The following is a 16934-nucleotide window of genomic DNA, read 5'->3' as shown; positions in this document are numbered from 1 at the left end:
TTTAGGATTGCTATGATTGTGCACATACATGGTTTGTATTAGACTTCTGTGACCTGTGACGCATGTCTAGTGGCTTTCTAAAACTCGATGACACGTGGCGTTTATGACCTGGAATTTATCAGACATTTAATCATCAGGTCTTAACTTACGAAGCTTTTACCTGCAACTTATACAGAAGGAATTATCTATTCTAGCTAGATACAAGTTTCCAGTCGCAGACCGTACTTAAATCAAACATGGCCTTTTTTTCTTTTTGGGGGCCGCGGTGGCTAAGGGGTAGAGCATTCACCTCTGGTGCGTGGATTACTTAATTTGATCCCAATTTTGTGATGGGTTTTCTCAGGGTTCTCCCGTTTCCTTCCACTCTTCATTCCACCATTTTATTCATGTGTGAGTGTAATCTCCTTTAGCCTCGCCGGCATAATCGTGTTGCGTAAAAGTTAATTTCATTTTGTTTACAGTGAAAATGACTGTTTTTGTCAGGATAAGCAATGGAAAATAACTTTTTGTCAGGGTAAGCACTGGATTGAGAACGCATGGGTCTTGCGCCAGAGGAACTTCCTGACAATCTGTGATTTCCGTGATATTTTGTATTTTGTCATCTAATATAAAAAGCCTTGAAATAAGAATTTAGTGTTGAACAAAACGATCGTATCTAAAGATGATCCGAAAGAGAAATTAAATTTTTGTTGCTTTTAGATAAATGTGCTCATGTTGCTTTTAGACAAATGTGCTTCTGTTTTAGTATGGTTTATTCGAGTTAACGTACACGTATTTTAACAAGATCTAATTTATATAGTACTTTGTGGCCATTTGTCAATAAACGAACCAAGTCCGCCAGATAAAAACTATGGGGACTATCAATATATACAATGCACCCAATAAATTTACAACCGTTATGTTAAAACAAAGAATTGTTTTGGTTTTTCGATTGTACATACTGAAAATAATTCTATTTCAGTTCGACACAACATTTATATTTATAGATGTTCGAATGCCCCTTGGAAGGCCTGAACGAGCACATTTCTTCAATGTGTGTGTGTGTGTGTGTGTGTGTGGTACAACGCGTTTAGTGTTTTGTCACTGAATTATTTCCCTTTGAAAGTACGGGGAAAATGAAATTGCGGGACCCAAATCTGACAACAGCCTGGATGTTGGAGCACAGGGATCGACTGAAACTGCATTTTACGTGCTCTGTGAAAGAGTTGGAATGCAACAAATTTTTAGTCTGTAGCAGGTCTTTTCTGACATGCAGGTGAGATAATGTTGATATAATCTTGATAATATACAGGGTTTGTATGATAAGTAATGAGACCAGGTCTGGAAACATTGTTTTATTGATCTGATCTGTACAGGGACTTAAAAGCTTTCGAAGTACTCTCCTCTTGCGTCGATGCACTTCTGCAATCGATGTTTCCACGCTGCAAACGCCCCCTGGAAGTCAGCAGCCGGCATGTCCTTTAGAAATGTGGTCACGGCTGCTTGGATGGCTGTGACGTCTGCAAAACGGGTTCCTTTCAAGCGTGGCTTCAGCTTCGGGAAGAGGAAGAAGTCGGCCGGGCTCACATCTGGGCTGTAGGGTGGTTGTGGAAGGACTTCCACCCCAATCCGGGTCAAAAAGGAGGTCACTAAGAAGGCGGTGTGGGCAGGGGCATTGTCGTGATGCAACTTCCACCGGCTAGCGATCGCCGGTCTTTTCCGCTTGACGCTCCTGTGCAGTCTCTCAAGGACTTGTTTGTAGAAGGCGGCGTTGACGGCTTGTCCTTGGGGTACAAACTCCTTGTGGACCACCCCCACATTGTCAAAAAAAACAATCAACATTGTTTTCACCTTTGACTTCGACATTCTGGCCTTCTTGGGGCGCGGGGACGCAGAAGTGTGCCACTCCGCGCTTTGACGTTTCGTTTCAGGGTCGTACTGGAACACCCACGACTCGTCACCTGTTATGACGTCATCTTCAAAGTTAGGGTCACTGTTCATGAGGTTCAACAGTTCCTGACAACAATCAACACGTCGTTGCTTTTGTTCGTCAGTCAACACTCGCGGCACCAGTTTCGCACAGATTTTTCTCATTCCCAATTGTTCCGTCACAATCTTGTGCACTGTTGTGTGGTTCATATCGAGTTCATCAGCAATCAATCTCAACGATAATCGACGGTCTGAGTTCAGGAGATCCCTCACTTTTGCCACAGTTTCGTCCGTAGTCACTGTTGTCGGGCGTCCAGCCCTCTCCAGATCCTCAACGCTTTCCCGGCCGTTCCGGAACGCACTGTGCCAACGAAACACCTGGGCTTTGGATAGGGCTTCCTCTTTGTAGGCCTCCGTGATGAGAGAAAGCGTCTGAGTAGCCGTTTTCCCCAGGCGAACGCAAAAATTGATCGCATAACGCTGTTCGATGGAACCCTCCATGTTTGTTGATTTTCCGCCGTGACAAGAATGTTCACAAGGGCTTTGTCCAAGGCTTGTCCGCGCTCCACTAAGGCTCGGAGCCAACTGACGCGCGGTGCGTTGCTTTGCTCGGACTTCCCCCTACATCCTCCATCACCGACAAACCCGCTCCAGCGACACGCGCGCCGCGGCGCGGCGAGTCTCATTACTTATCATACAGACCTTGTACTCAGTTTGCTTTGTACCGTCAAGAATAAATTCACAATGGAACTCTCCAACAGCGGTGGAAAAGATAGGATTTAGATTTCTGGGCTTCGGTTATCTATGACCATTTAGCCCATCATGTATGAGGAATGACGTCCTTCGGCGAGCATACTATCCGAGGAAGGGAAGGAAGAAGGTATTGGGAGGAGGGAAGTGGCCTGGGACCGATAATTTAGGTACCGCCAGGCACGTAGCCAGGATTTCGTGAAGGGGGGGGGTCCGTGACTTGAAATACTATGGTCATCACAACAGGGGCTCGATCATTCTAAAATATTTTACTAGAACATATATTGGTTCGTTCGGGCAGGATTTCGTAACGGGGGGGGGGGGCGTGACATGAAATTCTGAATGCCCAGGAGCTCGATCAATCTAAACTACTTTACTATCAGCATATTTTGGTTTGTTAGAATAAAATGAGGATATGTTGATAAGTATTTTAATAAACTATCGAGTAAAATAATTAAAAAAAAAAGTGCTGAAAAAGATTTTACAATGTTTACATCCTTCCTCTGTTCATTCAAATATAACAGTTTTCCTTCATTATGACCCCAACTATTATAAAAAGTACGTATTCACTATTACAAAAAGTACATACTCAATAATGTCTTGTAAAATATTTTACAATATCTGCGTTCCTTTCTCTGTTGAATCAAATGTTAACAGAACTTCCTTTCCATATAATTTTTTGTTTGTTATTCCGTCAACTACTGTCTGTTCCAATGGCAGGTTAAAGGAGCAGTAGAAAATTGTTTTTGAAATAACATGTTTGATACCGCAAGGATGCGATAACGAAAATTTATGATAAAAAATGTCCACGTTGTTAAGACAACGGTAGTATACTTTCGGGAGCTTGAAATCTCCCTTGAAATCCCCCTGACTAGTAGCAGAAATTCTGATAATTCCGTAACTCTTCTAGAAATTCTGAGAATTCCGTAACTTTTCTAGAAATTTCAAATTACCTTACTCTTGCAGGATATCTCGCTCACCTCGCCAACATGTATTAAAAAAGAAAGAGTAACCGAAAGCAGCTTGATTTTTAAAATTTTTAACGCGATCCTTCTTTTTTTTTAATTTCATTTTTCATATTTCCTTATTTTTTTCATTTCTGGTCTCGAAGGGGGGGGTCCGGACCCCCTGGACCCCCCCTTGGCTACGTGCCTGGTACCGCCCCGGCATTTGCCTGGTATGAGAGGAAAATCTCATTCAGGATGGCTGCCCTGAAAGCGTTTTACACTTTTTCGACAGTGTGCCCCCACCGGGAATCGAACCTGGGACCATTCGCACCAAAGACGAAAGTGTTAGCGATGGTAAAGATCATCTCTTGTGTTAATGTGATTTCTGTAATCTGATTTTGTTCTGTCGAGATGATCCATGACACGCTTTATGTATGGATTGAACAGTAGACAGTGTTCATAACCAAGATTAAATCGTTTCAGCATAATACGATTTTTATATCAACTGCATCGATAAGATTTTGAAACTTCAGCTCGGTGCTTTCTGTGGTTGCCAAAGGATGTGTTATGAAAGGGGATTAAATTTCTTGTTTCTTTATAACACCAAACTCAGTAACTAGAAAAATAATAGTTATTCGCTCGTCATGAGAATTTCTCTAGCTTTCCCCACATTTTCGCTTGTCTAAGGGGAAACAAGATGTCCAGAGTAAGGTTCATCCTCCAAGGAATCTTCCAGTAAACGTTAAAAACCATCTTGCACAGTGCAAATCATCCAAACCATAAACCTTGAAGTTTTGGTACACTTCGGCGGTTTTGCGAATTTGTAGTATTTGATCACGGCACTTCGTTCCATGATGTAAAACATTGACACTCTCCTCTCATACTCTTCATCATTGCCTTTCAGAACTGTTGCATCACACTATTCGAAAGATTGCAATGGCAATTAGGGCTCACACTGTCAGAACAATGTAACAGCATTAGACACTTATCTTTTAGATCTTCTTTTTAATAACCTCTTACCCGAAACACCGAAACACTGCTTAATTCTGTTGGTCGTTGTTCAGTGGAGTACTTCAAATTTTCTTTTTCTTTCTTTTTTTTTTTTTTTTTCGCAGTTGTCAACACCAAAGATATACATACCCTAATCCTGTCCAATATACATACAAAAATATATTTGCTGATGATAATCATACCTACCTAAATTTCTCAACGTATAAATATAATATTATTTCATTAGAGTCGTTAGACGAAATCTTATTCACCTGAGTTCACTGCGGCCAGTATTTTTAACATTCGTCAGCAGCTATATTCATGCAGATAAGTAAATTCCCATTCTGCTTCTGCGTCAATACAGTGATTCGTCATTGCCAGATTTGTATTATTTGTAAACGTTTATCAGTCTTCTATCCATCCAGTTACGTGTTATTTCCAGCAGTTCAAAACATTTTGTAAACTCCATTTTTCAATCTTGCGGAATAGAATTTCCAGAATGCATGCAGAAATATGGTATTGTCAGCAGATGTGCATAAATCGAATGTATGCCAGTACGACTAAAAGCGCATTCCTTAACAATTAAAACACAAGTTGATACGGGCTGCCTACAGTAGGTGATCTGTCATGATGAAAAAGTAGTTTACGATGTACGAAATGATAGTCTCGTGTACCTGTGACAGCCAAAGATACAGTATCTCCCTTTTCTATCCATGGTCCTGGCATATTAAATATAATTTTACGACAGGTTGGTCAGCGATATCTTCGGGTTCCTCTTCCACAGTTTCGGGATGGCTGGATTGTTTTCGGCCCATACTGTGTGCAGTATATTAGATGCGTGTCTCAGTTTTTGCCGTATTTGAAGTTCCTGAAATTCTGGGAGTGGATATTTTCAAACATCTTGTCTATCTGTAGGAACATTTTTTCGATTCATATTATGTAGCTACTTCATTTGGTATGAGGCTTCGACCTCTCAAAATGTGTCGCTGTATTTCCATTATGTTTAGTTTGATTCGCTAAGATCTTAGTGATCTGTTTGGTTCTCGTTAAGTTTTTGAACTGATGTTACGATGGCGGGGTATGTTAGCAGACACAATGTGGCCAGTAGCGATTACTCGTGGGAGAAATCTCTCATTTGTTGTTCATTTTGCCTCTCTGCGTTCATTCCTTCAAAATATCCATAAATGTTGGAAGTATTTTCTTGATGGGTAAGATTCTGAGTCCTTGTGTTGAGCTAGTTCATACTTCCTATATTTCTTAATTATTTAAGGTTAAAGTACGGCCTCCGATTTTATCACTATCAAATTATCACCAATGTATCATTTTGTCAGTCAGGACTTAAGGTAGTTCATTTGCAGTTTATTTTACAAACAGGATAACGTTTTTTTTTTAATAGGGCAATTGCATAATGTTTTTTTTTAATAGGGCAATTGCATAATTCATTCAACGATACTCGTACCTTTTTTGTATTTCAATAGCTGTAGATAACTTATCTGAGCTGTATTGAATGAAAGAAATGACCTTGAGCAGGGTTGCATAACTATTTGCTTTAATGATTTTTCATAGGAAGTTAGTCTGATCTTCATACTACGCAGTTCAAGAATACAGGTTCAAGTCACACTTTGTAGTACGTGTTATTCCTGTAGCCAGTGAAAGGTAATTATGGAACAAAATTTTCTTGTGCAAGGGATTGGTACAAGCAGAGCAACAGAAGGATGATGTGGCGTTTTCTGATACAATAAAAAGAGCGTAGGCCGAATCAAGGTTAACGGGACTACAAATAGTGACTGACTACATTACCATTTACCCAATCGGCAGATATCAATTGGTATTGTCGGATTTAAAATGCAGTTTTCTGCATAGTTAATACCAGCATTTTTGGCGTTGTAATTGATTTTTTTCTTTTTTCGGAATTTCTTAATGGTCCAGAAGTAAACATCTTTAAAAAAAATACTAGTTAAACCCCTTTTTAAATGCCATTCCTCTAACCTAGAGCTCTCGAATAGTGTTGTAAATAAAATAAAAAAACCGTATTTTCCCAGAAATGTATGTTTTTTTAAAAAAAACATTGCCTAGTTTTTTTCTAAATTTAGTTAGTTTTTTTCAAATAGTGATTTGTAGTGCATCTTACGTCTATTTAAGTATGAAATATTTTTATGTACGTGTAATCACCGTAAAATGCAACATAAACGCGAGATGCTGATATGCTACAAATATTTTACAATTTATATGAATAGCATACCTACTAACCAGAGTTTCTTCCAGACCCTTTTTTGTGAGGGGCACTGGCCCCCGGGAGCTCTGGGTGCGCCCTCGGAGGAGACCAATATTATACGTATAACTATAATGAATAGTACCTGCAGTGCCCCCCCCCCGGAATACTAAGTGTGCCCCACCGGCACATTTTTTCTGAAAGAACGACTGCTACTAGCAATTCGGGTTTCAGCAGTTTTCATCCATATCAACTAAGAAATAAAAGCAGAAATGAAATTGTTTTTTTCGTGAAATCAGGCCTTTAATAAGTACGAAAATAATGTCACGAACAGTATAAAATTCAAATAACTTGTCTAAAGGTAAAAACTAATACTAATTTGCCTACTAGTATTTTTCTAAATATCTATAAATAATTCGTCGAATAAATATATATAATGATATGCAGAGCCGGCTCTAGCATATGTGTAACACGTGCGTTTGCATGGAGCGGCAAATTAGGAGGGTCCGGCAAAATCTGTCATAAGTATATTATTAAATTAAATATTTATTGTTGGAAACAGACTTCATGATGATGGAAGTTACATTTACTAAGCTGACCTTCTATTTGAATACTACATTCATAAATTATGTTTAGGTCGCATTAGTTTGTCACATGGACAATGTTAAAGCAAATGGTCAAATAAATTCGAGCACAAATTGCTTGATTGTTGTCAAATACAAGAATTCTCGAATAGTAGCGAATATCTGTTCCATTTAGTTATCACAATTTGGATTTGACAACTAGTCTTGTTTTTGTTACAAGTTTCTTATCATTGAAGATAGAAAAAAGTTTTTTTTTCTAATAACAGATGTAGAAGAAAATTCAAGAAATAAAAGAGTTGGTTGCACTGGAATTGCAAAGTAATACATTGAGATTGAAGCTCGATATTGAATTCTATAAAAAGGATTACAATCTTTCCTCTGTAGGTGTGTTTGCTTCATCTTTCACTAACATAATATATTAATATTTAAAGAAAAAAACAGACAACGAGATTGTATTTTTAGTAAGTATCTAAGCCTTTCTGAGTACGACTGCACTTACTCTCCCCTTCGTTGTTCATGCTGGAGTAGCATAGTGAAAATCATGACTAGAGGAACCCACATTATGCTTTTTTTTTTTTCAAATTATGCTTTATTGTTAGTTTCAATCATTGTTTTACATTAATCGTGTATAATGTATAATATTTACTATATATTAAATATTCTAAATATCTTGATGTATTTATTAATATTTTATGCAACCAATTTCTTTCATATTTAATGAACTTTCTAGTTAATGCACTGTAAAGAGGCTCGAGTCATTTTTCTTATCACTTGTGTGCATCTTAGAGGTTCGTATATACAGAAAGGGAAAGTAAAAGATGCCACCAAAAAGTACAGAAAGTGCTCGAGTTCAAGAGGCACACATAAAAATACAGTGTGGATTTCTTGTATACTATCCATTGTTGGAAAGTTTTCTTCTTTCACTTTTTCTTCACATCAAAGGATTACACCGAAAAGAAGTTTACAGAAATAAAAATAAGCTTTTCATAGTTGCATTGTTATGTTCTCAATGATTTTGCGATGGTTTAAAAAAATATTAATACAATATGTTAAACTTGCAGTGAAACGGAATTTTTCAAGAATTGTGCTATATATTTTAAATTATGCTTTATTTTCTAAAACTATGTTCTATTATGCTTTTAAAATTAGTTTCTTCTGGACCCTTAGATAACTGCAACCATGTTTAACGTACCAACCATATATGTAAATTGCTATTATGCTTTTGGGTTGCTCTAATCATTACTTTTAAAATGTTCTTTCTGGAGAAAGGGGAGGCGGCAAACTATGCCATTGCACGGGCGACAAATTGTCTAGGGCCGGCCCTGATTTTATATATATATAATATGACATGAATATAGGATGACAATTTGAAGTACTGGAGGGTGTTTCAAAATTAATATTAGGGTTTTGAAACTTTGTAGTATCTATTACAATTATAAATATATCAAATAAAAGAGCAACAGATGGAGACTAGAGAACAGAGTGCTTTTTGTGTTTTAATAAAGACTGAATGTGTAGTTACATTGCAACCATCTGTGTGAGGAATATTAAGGAGACGCTTGCAGCTACGTCCTTATCGTTTGCAGTTGCTACAGATCTGAAGCCTACATAGTACGGTTTACGTGCCAATTTCGCAAGTGAAATATTGCTGCATAACAATGAATATATTCTAGATCGTGTCGTCTTCAGTGGTAAATCGACATTTCACCTAATGTGAACACTCAATGTTCCCATCTGGCGGTCATCAAATCCTCAGATGGTACATTCCGCATCAAAAAAATGACAGCTAACGCCGTGCAGTTAGGCCGCCCAATATATACCTTACCCCATAATCATCTCCTTTTTTCTCCCCATACTAAAATTAGCTAACAACATGAGCGCAATTTTAATTTCAAACTATACATGTATTGGTTTCGGTAACATGAAACAAAACCGAGACGAAACAAGATTCAAAAGTTGATGTAGGGACAAAATGAAACACACACAAAGAAAAATTGTAACTAATGGATGCCTATTACAAAGATTCAAAAATGAGGCAGAGAGATAAGAAAAAGAAAAGGTAGAATAGATAAAACTGGAATTCAAACGTAGTCAGAAAAGAACCTAACATTATAAAAGTTCCGTTTCCAGAAATCCAACCGGAATATAGAAATAACGTTTGATTTTACGTATTTTTTCAGAACTATTGGAATATATAGAGGATGCTTGAAACATTCATTAGGTCACTTTCATAATGGATAGCATACTCAGTTTCAAGTAGAACTGTAGATATCCGAGACATATCTAGGGTAGTCAAAAGTTTTACACACATGCTTTGTTTCCGCGTGGTTCTATTGCAAATTCGGTAGTGGTCATTGGACGTACTGATCCAAAATACATTCTAATATGTCAAGTAGATAGCGTTGGTCATATCCTCGATTTCAGACTACTAAGGCAAACTTTTTAAAAAAAAAAACTAAAAGAAAAAGAAAGAAAATTGAAGTGCTATTTTACTGCTAAAGTTCTATCAGAAATACCCTATATTAAATGTCCAAACTGTATCGTAATGAAAAGTTACGAATGTTCGAAAGGAAAAGTTTATGCACCTCATAGATGTAGCATGTTTCAGATTTCAATGTGAATAAAACACATTGAATTATAGGATGGAAACAAATTTTGTGTCGAACTAGTATAAATAAAATTTTCAAATAACCTAAGAGGTTACCATTTTCTAGTCTTTTTCGAAGATTTAGCTGTTCCGAACATCCAGCATTGATTTAATCTCTTCCGAATATAACATAATTTACACATAGAATGAACACGCTAAGAGCTCAAACGGATCATCGTGTCAGTCGGATGTTGTTGGTTAAGTTATAGACCACCACTAGGTTTAGGATTCAAATCCGTAGTGTCCCGGTAATTCTACCGAGACTCGGTAACCCAGAGGATAAAAAAGAGATTTTACTTATTCCCTTGCGTTTAAACAGTTTTTCTGTCAGAGATGACCAGGACTGGAGATGTTATCCCCAGAGCACGGAAAACGCGACACCGAAGTTTCCAGTTAATTAGATTCTCCAGACCAGGTATATCGGGCTCTTGCTCCGTTCTAACTTTTTAACGTGAAGTGCGTATGCGTGTGAGAGGAAGAGGGGGAAAAGTGAAAGATGCAAAAACAGGATAGGGAAACGTCAAGAAAGAGAGGGTGGATGAATATAAATATAAAATATACTTATCATTGCAGTGTATGATGTACAACGCACACTGTTTACTCGAAGTATCGCCAGTGATGCCTTGTAAGTTCTCCATCAGAAGATGAATCTGTTTGCAGCCATTATTTTATGCGAAAAAATCATACTATCTGATGGGGAATCGAACAAAAATTTTCAATTTGGAAGTCTAGCACGTTACCGATTGCTTTATCCAAACTTTAACAAATGGTGTAGTGTTTTTCTGAGAACGATAACACGAAAAGTGTATACTGCAGATGAATGATGTCTTTGGAATGTCCTGGTAATTCCCTTGCCCTTTCCCAACTAACATTCGTAAATCGTTTCTATCATGATACAGGTGTTTGCTTCTACATTCTTATGTAATGCTTGTCCAGTATAAGTCGATTCTTCACGATCACCTTGAAAAAAAAAAAACGCGTGAATAGGATTTGAACTTATGTACGATAGCTGTATTATTCATAAGACCATTACGTTACCCCTACACTATCATGCCACGTGAAATTAGAAGCCAAATATTACTTACTTTAACCCTGATCTTTGGAACGAACCGGCTTATTCCTGTAACGTTATTTGCACCGAAGTGTACAACGAAATTCATTTATTCACGGCCTAGAGAAAAATAAGTGCCCACTAATAAAGGAAAAACATACAATCGATAAAAAAAATATAGAAATAAAACTTATTTTGCAGTGTTTTCGCCGTTCAAATTCAAAAGTACGCAAATAATAATAATAATAATCTATAATATAAAATTGAAAGTAACTGTTTGTGGCTCCTAATCTCTTGAACCACCCGACCGATCTTGATCTAATTTTCAACATGGATAAGGTACGGATCGGTGACGACTTTTATCATTTCAGTTTGACTGTGCAACGTGTGGGACGGAGAGAGGGAGATGTATCAAAAAGAAATGAAAGTGCCTCTGAGACTTCATCACTCTTGAACCACCCGACCAATCTCGATTAAATATTCAACATAGATGAGGTTTGGGCCTAAGATGGTATTTATCTATTTACTTTGACGATATAACTTAGGGTTGAGGGAGGGAGGATAACCCGTGAAACAAATGATCAATCTCGATCAAATTTTTAACATAATTGAGGTTCGGGACTGAGATGATTTTTATCATTTCACTTTCATGGGAGAACTTGAACTGAGATGATTTTTATCATTTCACTTTCGGTTTTCAAAACCGGTTATCATTTTCTCCGAAACCGGTTCTGTTTTTCACCTAATACGGTTTCGGTTTTCTTCAAAACCGATTCAGTTTTTTTTTTTTCAAAATTTGTTCTATTTCTAACCAGAATGGAGTTTCGTTCTCCGGAAACCGAATCCATTTCCACAGAAATAGTCTTACGTGTTTTCGAAAAGTTTTCACCGAAACCAGTTTCGGTGAAAACCGGACCGGTTTTGGAGAAAACCGAAATGTCGGTTTTTCGGGTTTCGGTTTTTATAGAACCGGTTTTGCCCATCCCTAATATATATATATATTAGATAGATAGATAGATAGATAGATAGATAAATAAATATAAATAATATAAAACTTAATGACTCTTGAACCACCAAACCAATTTTCAACCTAGATGAAGTTCGAACCGGAGATGTTTTGTCATATCACTTTGATGGTGTAACTTAAGAGAAGCGACACTTAAAAAAGAACGAAAAATGACCGGTATTAGTGGCGAATCTATAATTTTTGTAGTCTCTGAGATTAACACACACACATCTGATACTATTTAAATTCAAATACAGCCCCTCAACTTGGAAGAGGGGAGACAATAATGATCGAAATAACCAGTATCAGTGTCAAATTCATAGTTTTCTTGCTCGCTGAGATGAACAATGACACTGCAGATGCCGTGCCCCACAACATAGGGAGGGGAGGGAATATATAAAACTCATCGAAAATGACCGATTTCAAAGAGTGCTTTAGTAATACTAAACAGTGACTGAGTAACGGAATATATTACAAATTTTTCTCAATTTAACCCAATGAAGCGGGTAATTGATGCTGCTAATAATAATAATAATAATAATAATAATAATAATAATAATAATAATAGAAAACTATGTGAATGTGAACATTTATTATTGGCGTACTTTTGAGTTTGAACGACGAAATTACTGCAAAGTAAGTATTATTTCTCTATTTTTTCATCGATTGTATGTTTTTCCTTGATTAGTGGGCACTAATTTTTCTCTAGGCCGTCCAATAAATGAATTTCGTTCTGCACTTTGGTTCGTTCCAAAGATCAGGGCTAAAGTAATATTTGCTCGTAATTTCCAGGGTTGAGAAAAGTTAAAAAAAAAAAGAAGAACGTTTTAAACAAAAAAAAAACAAGTTTAAAATGTTTATTTTGTTTAAAACAATAATCTAAATAGGCATATATATTCCATTTTTACACGCTCACAGGTATTGCTTGCCATTTATATTCAACCGTTAGATGAAATTTCCGGAACTTCCCTAATCTTGATCCGTCCAAATGTTCAATTCCGGAGAAAGAAATCAGGATTTTCCCGATTTCTGTTCATTGAATATGTAGTTTCTTTGTGTTAAGTTCTACTGGTCGTCTGCATTCTTAATCTTTAAACACCCATTGACGCAACTGCTGTATCAGGGCTTTAAATCTCAATGGCTCAGTCCCTAATTAAGGCTGGAAGATGGTTTTGGAACCAATTTATTCCTGAAGGATGCAGCTTTCCGCTGATGTGCATTTTATCTATATGGGAGTGCCACGTGGCGACGGAAGGAGGGTCAATATCGTGTTCTTTTGTTTCGTTTTAAAGGTTTTTTGGGAGCCATTTCCCCTTTTGTGGGATAGATTCATAAATATTGGTACGTGAAGCAATGAAGTAGGCCACTACGTTGTAATATCGTGTATTTGTCCTTCTTGCTTATATGTGGGAGCAGGGAGGGGGCAAAGTTGGCAAATTTTTGGAGTTTGTTTTTTGACGTAAATTAAATTTATTTTTACAACAAACATCAATAGCTCAGCCCCTAATTAAGCTAGAAAGATGATTTGGTACCAAAGTATTCCTGAAGAATGAAGTCTTCCGCTAGTATGCATTTTATTAGGGATGGGCACGATCGACTTGAAATTCGAAGCAAATTCGAGTCGAATCAAAGGTAATTTTCTCGAGTCGAGTCGGGTTTGATAAACGGCTCGCTCGTTTTAACTCGTTTTGAAATCATGGCCTGATTAGACTGGAAAGCGAAAGTTATAAGAAATGTAAGCAGTAATATGGAACATTTTTAATGTTGCTCAGAAGATGGGACACTGCTCGCATCTCGTCTCGTCTCGATTAACAAGACTATGGATTTCTATAACGAGACAGCCTCAAATGTGAGCACCAATATAAACACCGGTATATACTGTAGTCCTTACCACAAAGACTGAGAACTGCACGATCTAACTTTTGAGCCGAAGCAAAAGCGCAACCCAGGTAGTGATGTTAACTGGCTCAGTTCGGTTCAACTGAGGAGCAGCTCGAGCCGGCTCGGTTGATGAGGCACCGACTCGGCTAAGGTGAGCCATCGGCTCGGTTGGGTGGGCTCTTGGCTCGGTTCGATAGTGAATGAACTATGAGCCGAGCCGCTAGAGCCATTGAGAACCCGAGCCAAGCAGGTTTGAACATGTTTGGCCGACTCAGACTAACTTTTAACGATTTTTGGTTCGAGCCTGGATACTTGCTCCTCCCTAACTGAAATCCAGAACCTGGTGAACGATGTCCTTGCCTCCTTGACTTCACCTTTTCCGAGGTCAGCAGTCAACTAGTTTTTAGTATTCAGATACAAACCGTCTATCATTCGTGCTTATACACGTTTAATAATAATAATAGTAATAATAATAATAAGTTATAGTAAGTATCATTGATAATAATATATTGTCTATGTAGAATACTTGAAGAAAGTACTTGAAACTACACACAGCATTTGGCTCGGCTCAACTCGACTCGAACCTCGAGTCGAATTGGAGGAAATTTTTCGAGTCGAGCTCAATGATGTCGGTTTCGTGTCGAGTCGACTTTCAATGAAAACTCGCTCGTGCCTGTCCCTACATTTTATGTATATAGGGGGTATTTATGTACGGCTGAGAGAGGGAGGATTAAGTTCGTTTTTTAATTTTTCATCAGATTTTGGAGGCCATCCCTCCCCCTTTTGTGGTACAATCTGCGGCGAAAAACCTGCAACATGAGCATATAAGTTTGTGAAATGACGAAGTCTTTTGCTCCAAAATAAGTGCACGGGAGGAGGCCGAGGTTTATCCTGGCGTGATTAGTTCCACTTAGACGTTATGTTCATTCCCTGTGCTGTTAGGTGTAGTTTCACAATAAACTTACATCCTCATATTGCAGGTTTTTTGCCGCGGATTGTACATGCACAGAAATTAGTATGTGAAGCTATGAAGTAGTCCCCTACATGATAGTAACCTGTATATGTACTTGTGTTTATAGAGGAAGGGGGGTCAAATTTGGCTAATTTACATTTAGTTTCAGAACGGTTTCATATAAGGCAAGATATATTTTACTGAAGTGGTCTAGAAGCATAATTCTTGTTCGTATACACGAGTGTGCAGCAAAAATGATTTTCATGTGGACGTGGTACTGTCGTGGGGGAGGGGAGAGAAGTCTAATTCAGTGAATGTTTTTCTGCGCATTTTTTAATACTTCATACATAAAACTAATTCATTACGCAATGGCAGCAATGGCTACTATTTCTTATATTATTGTCACAAGTATGTGGCCTACACATTAGCATTTTGTCAGCGCAGGTGACTGCAAGAGTTGCCAGGGCCCCGCAAAGTCAATATTTTCATATTTTTTAATGATTTTTATGTCTGTTCGTTTCTACAAATACGGCGGGAATTTCACGAATGTTACCTCGTTGGAATCTGTGGTCTATAAGCTTTCCAGCTGTGTATACATCATGATTCTGTGACAATTAGGAGGGTCACCAGAGCTCCGAACGTTAGTTACCATTTTGTTAAAATCCCTGGCGGGCGTCTAAAGGTTAATTGTGTTATGCCGTAGACACTGATCATTGTTAGCTATCCATGTTGCTATCCAGATAGAGATGTATCTTGAAATTTGTTTAGTTAAAAAATGTCATTTGCTCCTTGTAGGCTAGTCACTGCTCCTTTCTATGAGTTGTATTGCATTTGTCAGAGTATTTCTTCTAGCTTATGATGTGAGAACTGTTCATTGTTATGGAAATGATAGTGCCCAAAAAATACTCAAGTTTTGAATTTGTGAATTTGGATCTTAGAATAGTGTATAGTGTGTTTAACCTCAGGTATTCTTTGAAATAAAGAAATGTTCAAATACTTCACTTGAATTTCTGTTGGTTTAGTTCTACGCACATTGATGTACAGAATTTCGTTCAGTAATTGTTGTTATAATAAGAATATAACTCTGCTTGTAATTTACTTCATGCACAAATCCTGTGGAGGATGGATTGTTTGTTAGAAAATTAAATTAGCTTCTTCAATCTGATACTTTAGTTGTTTTAAACATGTCCAAATACCATAAAAAAAAAGTTTAAAAAATTTGTTTAAAACGTTTAAAACAAACTGAATAAAACAGCCCTCGTTTAAAACACGTTTTAAACCTTTTGTTTTAGACATATCAGCCCTGGTAATTTCACGTGGCATGGTAGTGTAAGGGTAACGTAATGGCTTATGAATACTACAGCTATCGTACGTAGGTTCAAATCGTGTTCACGACAAAGTTTTTTTTTTTTTTTTTTTTTTTTTCCAAAGAGATTGTGAAGATTCGACTTATCATACTGAACAAGCAATACATAAGAATGTGGAAGCAAACACCTGTATCATTCATGATAGAAACGATTTACGAATGTTTGTTGGGAAAGGGCAAGGGAATTACCAGGACATTCCAAAGACATCATTCATCTGCAGTATACTCTTTTCGTGTTATCGTTCTCAGAAACACTACACTATTAAACGATAGCTTCCTATAGATTTGAAACTTACTTTGTACTGACAAGTTAAATTTGTTTAACGTATTAAGATAACTTTTTTCTCATTTTTCAGGGTCTTTTAGACAAGTATTTGATTCCCAAAGCCAGCAATGCAGAATCTAAAGTATTTTATTTGAAGATGAAGGGTGATTACTACAGGTATCTCGCAGAAGTCGCCACAGGAGAAAACAGAAATAGTAAGTACTGTACATATATATCTATATATTGATTAGAGATGCAAAAAAGCCGGCTTTTTTGAATCGATGGTTTTTTGCACATAAAAAGCCGGCTTTTTTGGGGGAAAAAACGAGAATTTTGGAAATTTTGGCTTTTTTCATTTTCATGATTTTTCTATTT

General features: G+C 37.4%; 1 protein-coding gene across 2 annotated transcripts in view; it reads left to right on the top strand.

Moving 5' to 3' along the window:
- 14-3-3zeta (tyrosine 3-monooxygenase/tryptophan 5-monooxygenase activation protein zeta) overlaps window positions 1–16934 on the top strand; it is a 113496-nt gene that overhangs the window by 71475 nt on the left and 25087 nt on the right. For both annotated transcript variants that reach the window (XM_081755696.1, XM_081755695.1), the window contains exon 3: window positions 16651–16774. In XM_081755696.1, coding sequence (XP_081611822.1) covers window positions 16651–16774 — 124 coding nt within the window. The remainder of the gene's footprint in view (window positions 1–16650; window positions 16775–16934) is intronic.

This window comes from Thermobia domestica, chromosome 4 (assembly GCF_964235325.1).
Source record: "Thermobia domestica chromosome 4, izTheDome1.hap1.1, whole genome shotgun sequence".
Classification (NCBI taxonomy): domain Eukaryota; kingdom Metazoa; phylum Arthropoda; class Insecta; order Zygentoma; family Lepismatidae; genus Thermobia; species Thermobia domestica.
Note: the sequence above shows the minus strand (reverse complement) of the source record. Positions and strands in the feature narration are given on the sequence as shown.